The sequence below is a fragment of the Buteo buteo genome, chromosome 7, assembly GCF_964188355.1.
Source record: "Buteo buteo chromosome 7, bButBut1.hap1.1, whole genome shotgun sequence".
In the NCBI taxonomy this organism is placed as follows: Eukaryota; Metazoa; Chordata; class Aves; order Accipitriformes; family Accipitridae; genus Buteo; species Buteo buteo.
Window position 1 is genome coordinate 17827873 of NC_134177.1, and position 17715 is coordinate 17845587.

General features: G+C 39.5%; 1 protein-coding gene across 6 annotated transcripts in view; it reads right to left on the minus strand.

Annotated features, from left to right (window-relative positions):
* U2SURP (U2 snRNP associated SURP domain containing) overlaps positions 1-16118 on the minus strand; it is a 46107-nt gene extending 29989 nt beyond the window's left edge. For 3 of the 6 annotated variants that reach the window (XM_075031732.1, XM_075031735.1, XM_075031731.1), the window contains exons 1-7: positions 16005-16117; positions 8186-8233; positions 5128-5226; positions 3889-4003; positions 3358-3491; positions 2147-2188; positions 1300-1367 (exon numbers count right to left, since the gene is read on the minus strand). In XM_075031732.1, the coding sequence (XP_074887833.1) occupies positions 1300-1367; positions 2147-2188; positions 3358-3491; positions 3889-4003; positions 5128-5226; positions 8186-8233; positions 16005-16049 (551 nt within the window). In that variant the 5' untranslated portion in view covers positions 16050-16117. Of the gene's footprint in view, positions 1-1299; positions 1368-2146; positions 2189-3357; positions 3492-3888; positions 4004-5127; positions 5227-8185; positions 8234-16004 lie in introns of all 6 variants that reach the window. The other 3 variants (XM_075031734.1, XM_075031733.1, XM_075031730.1) reach the window with 2 other exon arrangements.
* Between the last annotated feature and the right edge of the window lie 1597 nt (positions 16119-17715).

Consider the following 17715-nt stretch of genomic DNA (forward strand, 5'->3'; position numbering starts at 1 on the left):
GTATCTATTGTTTTCTAATGCATACAGATTATTTTGTTTTCCATCTCTAACATCAGGGCAAACATATGGCACTGAGTTACACTCAATCCATGTGCTGCTCTTTCTGTTGTATTACACATTCAAAAAGTGAAAGAATCTTTAAGTGTTATTCAGCTTGTTTTTAAAATTATGCAAGCTGAAGTACATATCTAAACTTTAATTGCAAGTCTTATTTCTGCATTAGTACAAAAGCTCAATGTCATACTACAATTTGTCTGGATTTAATTTGAGACACTGACAAAACTTATTCTTCCTGAATCTGATACACATTTCCATTTGCCACCAATCTCTTTGCTACATCCCCATCAAGAGAAGAGTCAACACCTAAAAGCTGAACACCCTCATCCATTACATTACCTACTTGTCCTGCTGTATCTTCATTAACTTTAACAATGCATGAGACCGTGTTAACAAGTGTTCTCATTTACAGGCTCACACTTGCTAATTTATAACAGAATTACATCTGAATTTCCACTTGTAAGTAACATACTGACAGCAGCTGTCAAAGGAACAAACCTACATTTCCATTTTTTTTATCCTGGTAGATGGCTGGTTGATTCAATCATTAAAGCTTCTATTCACACCTAACTGATCCAAAAATCGTCTTCGGTAGCTTTGGAAACATAGCCAATCATTCACTTACTGGGATCTCTGAAATACTTTATGCATTTATAAATAATTTTTTTGGTTAATTGCTCTGGAAATTCTTCTGCTTAGGAAGGCAGTACCAAACTGTTTCAAACATCAGAATCAAACATCTCTGAGATGCAAAGAAATCCATTCATTTCAACAAAGATTTAAGCCAGCATACTGGGCTTTTTTCATTTGTTTTTTTGATCATTTTATAGCCTCTGGTGAACACTAGATTTCAAAACAGAAGTCCTTTTCAACAATAGTGGTAAACACTTCCTATTGCCAATCAGCATAAGAAAGGGCACAAGTATCAAGGAACCCCAGAGAACTAATTAGATGGCAACTGATTATCCAGACAAATCATAGACACCTATACCGAGCATCTACCAGCATGGGTTTGTACTCTGTTTAATTATGATTGCCATTGTTAATTAAGTTATACCACTCCAAAAGTATTTGAGGAAAAAAAAACCAAAAACAAAAAAAAAAAAAAAAAAAAAAAACAAAAAACCACAAAAATCTACTGTGAGAAACAGCTTAGCAAGAATAATCCCAAATATCGCCTGTAAAAAACAAGGTAAAACCTTGCATCTTCTTTACTTAAGAGTAAAAACTAGTCAAACTTACTGCTTTAATTCTTCTTTAAAAAGTTCCAAATTACTCTTTTTCTTTTCCTTCTCTCCTTTCTTCAAAGGCTAAAATGAAAGATACATCAGCCAACATTTCAGCAGATAAAATGAAACAGAAATAAAAATTATATAACAAAATTTTAGATAATTTCCATGCATATTTTACCCACAGCTTTCAAACCAAGTAAACTACAGGAGGAAGAAAAAAAACAACAACAACAAAAAAAACCAAACAGACTTGAAAACATTAAGACTGAGTGCTATCAAACACAAAGCTAGAAAATATAAAATTAAGGACAGCTTAAACTAAACTTTGTGACTTTTCATTATTACAATACAGCATGTGTGATCAAACACTCTCTACAACATACAAATTTAAAATATCTGTGATGTATTTTGTCAGTTTGTTCCACTTAGAAACTTAGAAGCTGACTACACCCCCAGCAAATCATCATGCTCTAATTAAATTTATGTGTGTACATATATATGTAAATTTTACATATATAAATATTCAGTTATTTTATCCACAGACAAACATTCTATGTGAAAAGAATTTCCTTCTCTTGCTTCCTTTCAGATATAAATACAGATCTGAAGAAACATTACTCTAAATAGTTCAAGATCCTCAGATAAAACACTCTTGAATGACAAAGAATATGTATATTGTAAAACTTCCTTTTTTTTTTTTACTGTAATATATGTACCTTAACTAACTCATGTGAACTCTTCAACAACATTGCTTTTATATAATCAAATTTAAATGAAAACGTTTCCAATAGGCAGACATACAAAATATTTATTGTGTTACACACTACAGCTTTGGAAAAACTGGACTTCCTACTCACCCCAGGCAAAGTTGTTTGTTTGTTTTTGTTTTTGGGGAGGGTCTGCCAAATAAATAAAATCATTTTTACCTCATTATCTTCAATCACCATTGGACAGGGCAAGTGAGTAAACTGATTGCATTACTTGATAAGTATTTATGACAAATTTGAAAAGCAGTAATATTCTTACAGTACAAACACTTGCATATGACAGAACAGCTCAGCGTAATAAAAATGCTACAATTCATTTCTGTAACTGTAGAGCTTTACATACAATGCAAATGAAAACTGCCATCCAGTATTACCCCACTAGTCTAAATCTGAGTTTTCTTTAAAGCTGGAGGGAGGCTAGGATGGAATTACCCACAATTACCACATTACATCTCATTTCCCACCCTAGCAGGCAGTATCATATATGTTTCACTTAAGCTTAAAAATTGTAGTAAGCTCTATTAAAAGACATCCAAGACATTAATTACACATTACACATATACAGTAGTAACAGTAATCATATGTAACCATCACTTGACTTGAAGACTAAGTTTGTTCATAGTATTTCCATTACTTTTTATGATGAAATCTCAATTTAACAAAAAAAAAAAAAAAAAAAAAAAAAAAAAAAACCACACCCCACAGTATCAAACCATGCAGAAGTCAAAATAAATTAAATAAAACCAAGGTGCTTTGCTTCAAAAATATGCAAGTTCTACAACTTATTTGGTACATCTCAAAGAGTTAAAGGGACTTCTTAAACATCACCACAAAAAAAAAAAAAAAAAAAATCAAAAAACTTCACCAAGAAAAACTTGGATCAATGCAAAGGTCAATTTTTATTTTTTTTTTTAAGTTATAAAAACCTAAAAACAGATGGCAGCAAGAAGAATTGCTTCTAGAACTTCACAAATTCTCAAGATTGGAGATACTGTTACTTTGCAACAGTCACTAAATCAGTGTTCATGTGAAGTCTGTCTCAATTAGCAGGAACACATGAAAAATATACAGCAGCCAAATCAAAGTGCAGTACTAGGTATATCATGCTGGATACAGGGCTATGGACCTCTGCATTTCATCATCTTGTTATATGCTATGGGATTAAGCAAATCAAAATTTCCACCTTCTTTTAATATGTGATAAATGCAGATAAAACTACTCTGCAAGATCACACAGACCTTTTTCTAAGCACTTCTAAATACTTTCTAAGTATAGGGTTAATACGCAAATAAGAAACTTACAGGCTTTTTGGTTTCTATCATTAAGAGGGATGGAGGCTTCTCATTAGATGGCTGGCTGGGTTGATTTTTTTGATCTGAAAATCGTGAGGAAGGCTTATAGATTTTACCCCGTTTTTCATCTGTTTCATGCTCCTCTGAAATTAAAGGCAAATTAAGAACAGACTGTATTAACTAATGCTGCATAATACTGTTCATTAGAAAGAATGCTGTTCTTTAGTCTTGTTCATTCAATTCAGTATATTATTTCATTAAAAAAGTGGTAATACAAACTTTCTGTAACTTAACATCTTTTAATATGAACAAAAAGAACAAAGATTAAGTATTTTAAAACAAAGCATTTTTTTCCTCTAAAGTTTAAGACATATCACACCACTACCTACCTAGTGATTCAAACCACGAAGTAGATTTTAGGATCAAGTTTCCTTTGCTGCTTCTAATGTAACATATTAATTTTAAAATGCAATTCAAAGCCATCTTCATCTTTACTCAAAGCCAAATGATCCACCATCCCCAAAAAAAGATTAGTTATACCTTTAGATGCATTAACGATTCCTCCTCTTACAAATGTTTTCACTTTATTACCATCACTTCCTTCAAAGGCAGCAAGGAATTCTTCATAAATTTCTGCAGCAGCCTTCTCATCCTCCTACATAGCAAATGTTAATCTATTTACTATCATCACAGAACAACCTTCACTAGACAGCTATTCTTAAATTAGCTATGTGACATTACTTTTTATTTTCTAGAGTTCATGTTACAAACTGCATCAAATGAGTTTCAATTTTAGACAGTATTCAAATTCCTGAAAAATGTGGGAAGAACACAGCACATAATACATAAAGCAAATAAGGCCTGTATGCTCAAACATGACTGTTCATTTACAAGAGTTTACATGGCAATTTAACATTCAAAAGATGCCAAATAGAAAAGATCATATGATAGACCAACATTATAAGACTCGAGCTTTGGTGACCTAAGCATCAGAGAACAGTATGTATTCGATCTTACCCATTATGATCAACCCACATGATGGAAGAAGATTAACAACAGGATCACCTTTATGTATTTCCCAGAGAAGTAGTTAATTCAGTGACTTAATAAAGTTGAGTGAGACACTAAATTTAGTACTACCGTGTTTCTTTAGGCTAATATTTCCAACAACCTAGCAGGACATATCCCACTGAAATATAGTAGGAGTTGTGTGTGTAAACTTCTAAGCCCAAAATTTTCAAAACTTCCATCTTACCAACTATAAGCTACATATTTCCTAAAATTTGGATGCTCCTGAGCATCCTAAAATTCAGCATCAAATTTTAATGTTTTTATTAATTCAAAAAATAGTCATTAGACAAAAATACGTTTTAAAGAATAACATGAATGCATACTGAAACAATTTCAGAGATGACAGGTACTCTTTTCTAATTACTGAAATCCAATGATAGAGAGCAAATCAAGAACAGAAAATAACCTAAGGTGATAGCTGTCTTCATTCTGAGCAATACAACAATCAATGGATTCCTGTAGTTCAGTATTTCAGGAAGCCAGAGAACCTGATTTCTCACACAGAAAGAAAGAGAAGCAAGCCTGCCTCTCTTATCTTAATGCCATGGATACCAAGAACAAATTAAACATGTAAATACAATTCACTTTTGTTCTTAGAAAGCTACAATTATCAAAATAAAGAAACTTGGTGGTAAACCTGGTTGTAATCTATAAGCAAACTTATTTCAGCTCTGCATACAAAATAAAATTTTAATTATATAACATTACCTTCTTTTTTAATTCTTCTTGCTCCTTCTTGCTTAAAGTCCGTTTGGCAGCACTCATTTTGCCAATACTGAATGCTTTAAGTTTGCTTTCCATTAGAGGCTGCAAAAGGTGTAAGAAAACAAACATTAAACTGTTCACAAAACAATTAAATTTACTCTTTACCTTGGTCTAGACCAGAAACTTCCTACCTGAAGTGACTTAACCTAAACAAAACAAAAAAAAGGCTTCCTGTACTTCTCTCTGAACTTGCTGTTATCTAATACCACCAAAAAAAATTAAATCTATGGTTTTTTTAAACACAAATCATTCTTGGTTTAATGAGAAAGCTTTTAATTCACCATTCAAACACAGCTGAAATCTGAAGGGTACTTGCTGTAAGAGCCTGGAGATCTTATCACTACACAACACACAGTTTCTAACCTTTGGAAATAGATGCTCTGCACTACAGTTACTTCTTGATCCTTGCAATTTCCAGGAGAGAGAAAAAAAACCAAAAAAAACCACCAACAAAGAAAAGTTCTAAAAGCTTTTCTATTTTGGCCAGAAGAATGTTTGTGCAAGACTGAACAGGTGTAACTGAAGAACAAGATGGATGCTAAATTTCAGTTGTACTTCAAGGTTAAGTGTAGTATTTTTGCTTGAAGAAGAAAATGCATTCTTGAGGTTTTCAATACTAATTAAATAAAACAAAAGACCTCACATTTAGCTCCTTGATTCTATTTTAGGTACTTTAACCTCCATTCCTCCCTTCTTGAAACCCTGATGAAGGAAGGACTCCATGTAACAGTCATTTCCGCAGAGCACGGAATTAGAATTCTTAAGATTCTATTTAGGTAGTTAACAGACAGTAAAGCATTGAGAGAGGAAAGACAACAGGATGAAGACCATGTTCAAAAGATATCGGCAATGGGAAGGAAAGGAAAGGAAAGAAAAGGTAAGAAAATTCTCTGGAAAATCCTAGCTTGACAAAGTAATTCATAAAGAATCAGCACAAGAACAAGAAAAAAGCCCCGGAAGAGCAAAAAATAAGCTATTATCCTTTATCTTTTTGATAAAAAAGGTATTTGTTATTTTTTATATTTGATATTTTTGATGCTCTTACACAGTGCACAGTGATGCTTAAAACTACCACTCTTGCAATGACAGTTCTTAAAAAAAAAACCCACAGCTCAACTTATAAGACATCAAGACAAATAAGGTGAACAACTTAACTGTCATATTATTAAAAAAAATCACAGATGCCAACTGCAAAAAGAGTTTCCTCTAGGAATTTTCTTTGTAAAGAGTTTTGTTTCTAGTATCAGCTTCCTATTCAGAATTTTTTACATATTAAAGCACTGTGAAAAAACAACTGTTTGAAATACCTTCAGTTTATAATCCTTGTTTAGTATCACAAACACCTCTTAGATCTGTGCCAAGCCTATGACCAAAATAGCTCATATTTCTTTGAAAAATGTTCCCTACTTCATCACCAAAAGGAACACTATCAGTTACAAATTAATGCAGTGTTGTCTGTGGAGTTATCTGGTTTATGACACTATGTTTATCAACATGAGCTGCTGTGACAGGTTTATGAGGAGCTTTTCATGCATCTGTGTGTTTTTAAAGTTAATAAAATCCAGTTTTCCTGTTTCTGAAAGACAGTATTTCAGTAAGACAAACAATATACAACCTTGGCAAAACGTAGGCATACTGCTGTGGCACAGGAATGCAGACAAAACAAATACCACACTCCTACCCAAGGCTTATCCTGTCATCAGGAAATAATCTCTCACAGTAATGTCACAGGATACCTGCAGATCATCCACATGAATATATGTTCTAGTGACATAAGGGAAGCAGCTGTAAGGTAACAAGAGTTCTGGCACTAAGATCTCCTCAGTTTAGAAAGGGTCTCAGAAAAAAAAAAAAATCACAATACCTTCAAAGTGGCTGGAGCAACATAAAGTTAATAGGATTGAACTCATTTGTGCCTGCTAGTTACATTCCAGTAGGCAATTTTAACGTTATTATTAACCATATGCAGCCTCACAGAATTCCTAACAGAGCTATACAAAACTTGAAGGCCTTCCTCCTTCAAAAAACAGAAAATAATACAGTGAAAAGGGTAAAGCAAATGATGGAAGCAAAGAGAAAACTTCTAGCTGAGTAATCAAATCACTGCACGAAAGCAAACTCCCACTAAACATAACACTGCATTGACTGTAAGGCGGCACAAAGTACTGAAGTCCCAGTCCCATTGACAACACAAAACATTCAAAAGAGATTTAAGAGTAATTTTCCAAAATACAGCAAGTAAAGCAAATCAATAAAAGGATCTACTTCTTTAGGAAAAGTTTCTGCTATCACAACTTGAATAACATTATCTTACAAGCATTTTAACAGCTGGTAATTGACTTTTTCATACACAAAAATCAAACTGAAATCTTGAAGAAAATCCAAACCATGGAATGAATTGTCTGGTATTAACGGTCTGTTTGGCTCTTGCTACCTGTTTTAATTTTAGCTCAGAAACAGGTAGGCCTTCAAGCAACATACCAACCACATGACCCTGCAAAGGTCTCTTTGGGGCAGGGAGGGGGGCAAGACTAGGTAATTATTCTTACCTTTTGCTTTAAGTATATTCTGGTAGAAAGAAAAATAAAGGATGAAGTTGGGGCCACACTATCTCATTTTTGAAAAGCTGACTGTATATAAACAGACACTTCAATATACAGTGACTCTTATGATTAATCACCTTGTAAACTATTTCTCAGCATAAGAGATAGACATATAGAGTACTTACACGTTCTTCCTGTTCAAGTATCTATTATGAATGCAATATCATGCAGCAGAGCTTCCTACACTAGTGGTTGTTTGAAAGTTTCAAGGAATATTTTTAAACGTGAAAAAAAATCAATGGTTCATTTACAAACACCTACAAGATTAGATACCCAATGCACCAGAGTCTGCCTGCAGCAACTAGTTTTCTTTAGAGAACAGGCCTATTTTGAGTTTGTGGGTTTGGTTGAATGTTTTTGAGTTTCGTTGTTGTTGGTTTTAAATATTTTGGACTTACATGTGTATCAGCAGATCCAGTGGTATGTACTGCATCTGGCACTCTGACCTGAAGAAAGAATGAAGAGGAGGTGAGCCACAGAAACAGACAAACAACCTCTGTTTTTTTTACTCAGTCCTTTGAATGTGATTTTCATTTCAACTTCAACGTCCAAACACACAAGAACAAAGATACATGTAATGTATTTTAACGATATACCTGAACAGGGTCACAGCATGAACAATGTCAATACAAGGCAAATAAGGGATTAAAGATAGACTGTTCTTGCTACCATTAAAAACATCTGAATTTCCACAGCTGGATTTTGTAAATATGCCACTAACACCACTGCAAGGAAAAAAAAAGTTCGTTACACTGAATCTGCAAGAGTTGTCATTAAAGGCTGTTAGAGATTGAAGTACTTGATTATATTTGCCTTACTATAAAATCATTTACAAAACTGCTCTTAGTATGTTGTGCATAGATGGAAGCTGGCCACCTCAAGAACACTAATTTAAGTCCAACTGGTGAGTAGATACATGATTACTTTAAACTGTAACTAAACTTTAATGCATAAACCAGCGTATATAAAAAATTTGCATAGGCTTTTTTAAAGTCATTTAAAAACCTGACTTTAAAGTGATGGAGAATACTCCAACAAACTGGACTGAACACACTTTTAAATTATGTAATGCCTAAATGTCAGAAAACCTCACTGACATAGCATTTACTATTAAGACATAACTGCCTGATGCACAATTCACATCTAAATTGAAATTTAAGTCAAAGTAAAACATTTGCATTAACTGAAATCTGTTCATTAGTTACAGAACATTAGCACTTCTCCTTATTACCAGAAATTTATAGTTTCTACCAGATAGTAATATACAGTGCTCACCTCCAGCCTTCCAAAACGGACAAGCACCAATTGCTACTCTAGAAGATAATTTACTAGACCTCATTTTCATTTTGCACCATGCTTTTTCATCAATTAAGATAGAGACATTTATCTTTGGACAAGTATATTCCTATTTTTTACAGTAAAAAATGGTAGACAGCACTGCAAGAACCAGTACTAAGTCCACAAAGGTAAAGAGAGACACAAAGATACAACCCTTAAAAGGGAGAAGCAAAAGGCTCCTAGGAATATGTTTGTTTAGTTTTTTAAGAAAGGGGGAAAAAAACAAACAAAAAACCCAATTGTGCCTTACTCTCAAAGACCTCCCAAATCCACTTACCTGCAACCCCATATACATTACTCACAAGGCACATCTTTGCACAGAAGTTAATAAAAAGTCTAGTCCACATGCACCAGTAGTAGTTCATTAAAATACACGTCAAAGCAAGTATCACAAGCATCTTTTACTAATACCACTTGCTGCAAACTTCTCCTCTGTATTTAGTGCTGGATTTTTTTGTGATTCACAACTACCTACGGCACTCAAATCAGTAATCTGTTATCCACAGTTCTATGTACTGAAAAATGTAGCTTAAGGAAACCTGTCCTCTCCCAGAGAGTTTATGAATGTATAGCACATGACACAGATAAAAGAATGACACTGTGAAAAAGAATTTCAGAGCTTGAAAACAGCATTCTTCCTGCTGCCAGCTGCCACCCTGTGGCAACCAACACATCAGTTACAATTCCACCCTTAAAAAAAAAATAAATTTTTCAGACCTGCAGTTAAAAAGATAAATCTCAAAGGTGGACTGATACAATGCCACCTGCCTCAGTGTACCAGCGGAGTCGATACCTAGCACTGCTTGGGGGAAGGAGGTTGTTTGGCAACAGCAGAATGAAATGACCGTTTCTCAGTTCTCCACATCTGTTTCATTTACAGAAGTTTTGGAAAGTGACACCTTCCAACAGGGAAGCTGCTTACAGGGAGGACAACAAACAAGACATTACACACAGTAACAAACAGTACTAATGCTCAGTACAATGACACTTAAGACACAATATGCCAAGGAAGAACATAAAAAAAGTAACAGACACTACATCTGTTTCTCCAGCAACAGAGCAGATGATATTGCTCAGAAAGGCTTTTAATGCACAGTAGCACGCAGAGATTCTGCAGGCTAACAGTGGGAAAGCAGGCCAATGATCAAAGTAGTCTGGAAGTCACTGAGCTAGAAGTACAGCAGCGCTCCCCAATCCACCACCAGGGACCATGGCACCGTGGAGCAAGCCACCCCAAACATTAGCCCAGCAACAGAATTTCTACCAAGGTGCACTCTGAAAACTTCTAAAAGCAATTTTAGCTTTCAGACCAACTTTATCCCACAGCAACTAGCAGCTTTGCAGATCCACATTATTCTCCTCCTTAAACAGTTCTTATTTTTAAGGTCTTCTCTTCCCATCTATAAATTTAGTTCATACCTTTGGTACTGCTTCTGACCATCCAAGCAACTGTACCCACCAAGCACAAGATGAAACGATTCTTGACAAAGTTACACATTGCTGTCTGCCAGTTTCTAAATAGCAATTATTTAAAAAACTAATTCTCACAGCACTGCACTTTACATCCATCTGCACTGACAAAAGGGATGATTTTGTTTCCTTAAGAGTTACACCAGCTGAGTTGACTCAGCAGAATCACAGTGTCTTTCTAACATTCACAGAGAGGAGTATTTCAGAAGATGCTGCCCACCTGTCTTGAAACCTGGAACAGGATTATTTTTGACTCTTCTCATCATGTTAAGTAGCTCAACTGGACTAACTGTTGGAAGAAACATACTCAAAGCTCTGTCCTGCACCTGATGATGTCTGAGATGCGAAGATAGCTCCTTCATGTTCAGAACACTAACATAAAAAATGTGATGAGTCCATCTTTCAGTCATTGCCAGCATAAACAATCTACCAATGTCCTCTTACCCCCAATTCACTGCCTCTACCACTCTGCATGAAACCTTCCTCTCCCCTCCCCCCCCCAACCCAGACTATTTTGCAGCTGGATCACTTTCTCAATCACTTTCACTACACCGGTCCCTCAAAGAACTGTGCCAGCATAAACTTAAGTAGCAATGCAGGCTGCTGAAATGGCATTCCAGTAAAATATGGCATTGTCAAACCACAGTCTTGGAGGTCCGGTCACTCAAAGCTCCATTACTGAGTCTAGCCAAGTTTACTCAACCTTCAAAAGAAGAAGAAGAAAAAAAATCTTCAAAAGGACCATACAAATAAGATTTATGACAAATTCTTATCAGAAAGCCAAAGCAAAGAGCCCTCTCTCAGATTCTGATGTTTAAATTTTCTTCCAGCTTCATGGCAGCTTCCAAAGAAAACAGAGAAGAGACAACTGCTCTCCCAGCTGCTCTCTCCTTCCTGTCAGCAGTGCAAGTGCCCACAAATCCAGCTCTTCATAGTTTCTCCAAATTTAATGATCCCTAGGTAAAACTGGCACAATCATGTTATTTCATAAATATTTAAAATACACTCTATAACATAAGCAAACAACTTTTTTTTTCTTTTTTAATTAATACTGATGCAATTTAGTAAAACAACAAAGAGCAACAAAAGCACAAGAGCTGCTAGTAAAACCCAGGAAACAGTCTGTGGGCCTTCCAAATGCTGAATGTTATTTTTACAACTGTACTGGCTACAACTTAAACATAAATAAAAGCCTTGCAAAAACTAATAGCTTCAGGGTAAACTGTTTACAAGAAACTCTGGCATAAGACACTCTTGCCCTGCTTCAACACTTTCCATTGACTCTGCCCCCATGCTGGGCAGCTGCTCACACTAAACTAGATCACTTTTCCCAATCTAACTGATCACCTATATAGGTGTGTTACTAAGAGAGTGTTGGGGAGGTTCAGCCAAACCAGTTTGCAATTCACAGTAGGTCCCTCCAGGGCCTCTTGCTCTCACATTAGCAGAAGAAAACCCAAATAAAGTCAGTAGGCCCTCTGCACACCCACCCCCTGCCCAAATCATGCCAAATCAACTGAAGAGGACAGTGTTTGGGAGGGAAAAAGTAGCTACAGCTGGGACTGGTTTGTGTCAGCACTGTTACCAAGGAAAAGCAAATGGAATCACAGCTTAATTTAAAGATGTTAAAATCCAACAAAGGCAGAGAGGTTCCCACCCCAACTTTTTTCATCTTCCTTTATCAAACTGTCCAGAAAACAAATGCTTGCAAACACCTGCAAAATATTTTATAGCTAATCTATTTACTCTTCATATTTACTGGAATAGCGTAAATTAGTATTATTTGCTATTTAAATAGACATCACTTGCAGACACAAAAGTAAATGGAAAATGGTTTTCTCCAAACTACTTGCAAGGAATGCTATTCCATTATAACCTTAAACTCGGATGAACAGGAGCTGCTAGCATTTAACTTTCTACTGCCAGAGAGGACATGAGAAGGACACCTCCTTTTACATTTCCATCAACAGAGGAACACACTTGTGCATGTCCTGCTCCTAGTCACCAGTTGAACAATACTACAGGGAAAGTTAAAGATCATGAGTTTCACCATCCTGCAGAATGCTACATCTAACTGGAATTCACCATACATACAGACTTTACATCGTCACTCTTCATACACTCTAACTTACCAAGGAAACCTGTCCATTTACAAGCAAGTAATCACTGTTCTTCAACATTTAACTAACACATAAATTACTCAAAGCCTGAGAAATGCATTTAAGATTAAGGAATGTTGTTAAAACTTTTTTTAGAATTTAAAAGGGAAACCTACACCTTGGTCCCAGTGGATAATCTCTTCTGCCACATGGCACACAATTTGTACAGTATTATATGTGAGAACAGTGGACGTACAATATAGTCACTGTTCTCAGAAGATAAAATAAGAAGATGGCAAAGCCGTTGAGCAGCGAATATTTCATTACATCAAGACAATAACTGAATATAATCAGTATCTGCCACTTCAGAATCATATCCTACACTGACGACCTGTGCAGTCTTGGGCAATCTGTATTTCCTCTTCCTTAATTTTGTCCTTCTTTCCTATTTAGATTTCTGAAAGTCTCAAACACATATCTTGCTATCCTAACCTCAAAGTGACAGAGGAACAGATGCTTTTGCAACACTTTTCACATCACAGACTCTCAAACTTATTGAGAAGCTGACAGTATCATAAAAAGCAGCTACCACCACAGCGACATAGGCAACGGGTGCTCCTGGACCTGTACCATCCCCAGTGATGGTTTTCAAATAGTGAATCAAACAGATAATGCCTAACTGAAATAAGCCTGATTTTACACTATAAAACAAAATAACTGGCTAGACATTCAGAATCAGTACTTGGACAGTAAGACCTAAAAACAACCACCACCCATTCTGAAGGGGAGAAACTGTATCTTATTGTAAGTGTTAAAGCCTTCAATCGCTAGGCCACAGCTCTTCACAGAACACAGAAAATAAAATGTCATTGTGTCTTCCCAGGAGGTAGCCTAGAAACCAGAAAAGGCACATCTTGGAATTGTCACTGAAACGTACCCTATGGAGTCTATGAGACATATTTGTTTTGCAAGTACAATTATTCTTATAACTTGCAAATACAATGCACCAGAAGAAATGGAGCCTAAAATTTCAATTTCAATATGTAAGTAAATGAATCCTAAAATATCAAAATGTTTGATAAATAATTAAGAAATTGAGCAAAATGGTTATTTACTTAGATTGTTAAACCATGAACATTTATAAACACTCAACTAAAAATACACGTTTTTATCCTCGTGTGAATAAATTCATTACAAAAAATAAGAATATTACTAATTTCAGTACTGTTATGTCATACTTCTTTCTGCAGACATCTGAAAAGTATCTCTATGTATATACATACCGCAAACATTCATGCAGTGACAAAAAAAAAGACACCACATACACCCCGACCCCCCAAAGAAAGTTGAGGTTTAAGGAAATAAATCCCAAGAGCTAGGCTTGTCTTATTTTATTTCACTTTTCAACAAAAGTGTTCTCATGGATCCATGTAGGTACTACCACAATTTTCTTTGGCACACAGAATAATACTGACAACACAAAACAAGTAAGATCTAGAATGTAAAGCATGGGAAAAAGACTACTGGAAACACAGCATATACATCTAGAGTAATGGGAAATTGAGGGGTGAGGGGCAACTGCACGAAGCTGGCAAGATACAGGACCTCCTCAACAGGCCTCGACAGATTAACACGTTTGACTTTACATTCTTTAGTACTCCCACTGACTTCAATGGGATGGATGACTTAGTATGAAGAGTTAAGTGTCTGCACATACCTCTGCAGAACTGAGATCTAGGACAGAAAACAATTCTTGTAAATTAGCTATTACTGTATATAAAAAAAAGAATATCATCAGTACAGAAATAGTAAACGACAAAACAGAAAATTCTATGATGTAACTGTGAAAAGAAAGGGATCATATCTGGGTTGGTTTTGTGTACCATGTTATCGGTTGCAGTAATCAACAATTAAATTATTATTCTATGTCTAACGATATTTGAAATCCCAAAATATCTTATTCCCTGGAAGCTGTTCTCCCTAAATTAAGACCTACTTTACTACTGAAGTTTTCTGTCCAGCTCTTACTTGCAGTTCTAAGCCAAAGGCAAAATCCAAAACAACGTTTCCTGGCAATATTTGGAATAGATCATAAAACGGAAATAAAAATAAAACTCTCCTACTCTAATAACGCCAACGGGGTAAACATGCAAAGGCTCTTGGTAACTACATTTCAGCTAGTTCCCTAGCAGCAAAAAAACAACAAAAAAAACCCAACAAAAAAAACCCAACCCTGTTTTAGCTGAATACAAAAATCTGTAAAAATTAATCCATATAGCACTGGAAATTCCTAAGCCAAAACATGGCTCCTCCCATGACCGATTTATAGACTCACCAAAAAAAAAAAAACAACAACAAAACCAACCTCAAAAAAACCCAACTCCACACCAAAACCTGGAAGATTTATATACTTCTGGCCTAAAACCTGCAACAAAGCTGAGTGAAAGGGTGTCACTAATCGCTAATACTCAAACCATCAGGTGCCAGTGCGTCCTCCACAACGTTATCTTCCCACTGCTCTCTCGGCAGGAGGCAATGCTTAGAGAGCAGCCAGGCGCTGGTTTCAGCGCACAGCTCTGGACAAGTTTGCCAGAACTCCTGCACTACCTGGACTTCTGGTCTGCAAATCCAACAAACAACAGTTACAGGAAGTAGAGCGGGGTGCAGTGAAAAGAGCGGGGAACACCACAGCGGTTTTGTGAAATTTGTAATTTCGTCGCAAATCAAAAGAAGAGGCTCGATCACAAATCATCGTTTTCCTCCGCACTCGCCAGCTGGGAGCTAACCCCACGCGGGCTTCGGCCTACGGGGGGGGGAGATCAGGGCGCCCAGTAAACACCTAAACGGGCACGGGTACGGGTACGGCTCGGGCGTTAACCGACCGTCCGCATCCGACGCCGGGGACGCGCCGGTTGGAACAGGACGACCCGCGCCCGCAGTCACGGCGCGCGCCGCCGGGCCCCCGCTCCCCCGCCCCCGCATCCCTCCGCCGAGGCACGGGGACGCGAGGAGGCCGCTGCCGCCGGCCCGCGACAGAAACGTGCCCCGGGACCGTTCCGGGGAAGCGGGGATGCCCCGCGAGAGGCCCGGGCCTCCCCCCCGGCCCCGCCGCGCCACCCCCTTCCCGCCTCCCCACCCCCTCCCGGGGCCCGCAGTCACCCCGGGCAAAGAGCAGGAACGGAGCGGGCCGCGCCGCCCGCGCCTCGCCGCCCCGCCGCTCCCGGGCCTCCGCCGCCGCGCCGGCAGGCGGCGGCTGTGCCCCCCCCGGCGTCGGAGCGGACCGGCGGGCCGCCCCGCGGAACGGCCTCACCTTCCCACTGGCTTTCTGCGAGCCGCTGGGCGCCTTGTCCGCCATCTTGCCTCTCCCCTCGCCCAGCCCTGGCGGTGAGGAAGCGAGCGCCGATCCCACCGAGCCCGCGAGCGGAGGGCGGGAAGCCGATGGCCGAGCCACCGATGGGGCGGCCTCCGCCCGGGCGGGGCGGGGCCCGTCCCCACGTCCTCTCCTCAGCGGCGCGGCGAGGCGGGAGGGGAGGGGAGGGGAGCGGAGCGGGCCGGGCCGGGCGCTGCACCGGCAGCGCGGCACCCCGCTTCGCCCGCAGCCTTCTGCCTCGGGCGGTGCCTGCCTGCCTCCCTGCCGGGCCTCCGGCTCTCACGTTAGCTGAAGAAAACCCAAATGACGTCGCTAGGCAACCCAAATCAGCCTAGTGACCGGCTGCGGTAAGAGGCAGCCAGCGGCGGGAGCCCGTGCCTGCCCGCCGCCCCTCGGTCCCCCGGCGGGCGGCCTGGGGCAGAGCGCGGGCGCGGGCACGGTCCGTGCTGCTGAGCGCTGCGCTGTGAGGAGGCGCCGGCACCTCTCCTGCCCGGGTGACGGGCGCACGGTCCCGCGGGAGGAACCCCAACGCGGGGGGCCGGCGTTCGGAAACAAAGCGCTCGCCCGCATTGCCTGAGACCCTCGGAGGGGAGAGGACCGTGCAGATCCTACGGAGGCTTTTTTAATCACCAGATGTTTCCCACAAGACATGAGCAGGCCACGGCTGGGAACAGCTCAGGCTGCCCACCGGTGAACCTCTTCCCTGGAGGCAGAGGCGGGATGAGTAGAGCAGTAGCAGGACTCAGCCGAGGGCGCTGGGGAGGCCCGCGGGATGGGGTGCGTGAACCTGTGCGGCAAGCGGTGTGGAAGTGCTGGGAGTGCTCTTGGTGCACACCGAGGGCCCAAAATGTGTTTTGGGTGGGAAGGCTTCACCCAGGGTCGGGCTGGGCAAGACGGAGAGCATGTTGTGCAGCTGCAGAGTCCTGTGCTTCGGCCGTTCTGCACAGCTCTGCGCATCCACTGATCCGTGTCCATAGACACTGAACGGTGCGTGGTCATACAATTTGGAGGCAGGGCTTGCCCCTAAACTTCTAGCACAGTGAAATAGAATACTGTTTTGAACAACGTCAAAGTGTTACATCGAATCAAGAAAGGCCCAGGAATAAATAGTGAAAAGGATAGCACAGCAAATCCTCCTTTACTGGGTTTGATAGCACACCACCACACCAACTTTCTTTATTGAACATTGCTTAACAGGAGATTATAACCAGAGGTCACATTACATTTATCATGAGTCTTGCATTCCTGTGCTGTTACAGATTTTTGGCATAATGTGAAAGGTGCTGGGGTTGAGATAATACTTAAGGAAAAGACAGTACATACACAGAAATGAATTAAAGGTTTAAATCCACCAACTCCTGACACCTACTGCCCTGTGGGCGACGGGAGGGAGCAGGGCCTATGCTAGTAACCGCATTTCTCAGCAGAGGATGACGCGGGAGCTTCCAGAAGAGGCAAAACGAAAGCAAAGGGAGAGGGTGAGGAGGGCAGGGGCAATGGCAGAGGACTGGAGGTTTAGAGAGGAGGGCAAAACCCTCAGGAAACCTCGCCTGCTGCAGGTGTGTGTCCAGCTGTGCAGCGAGGTGGTCTGACAGAGCGTGTGTCTGCCAGTAGCTATCGTTAGGGTCAGGGTTTGGCTGCGCGCCGTCTC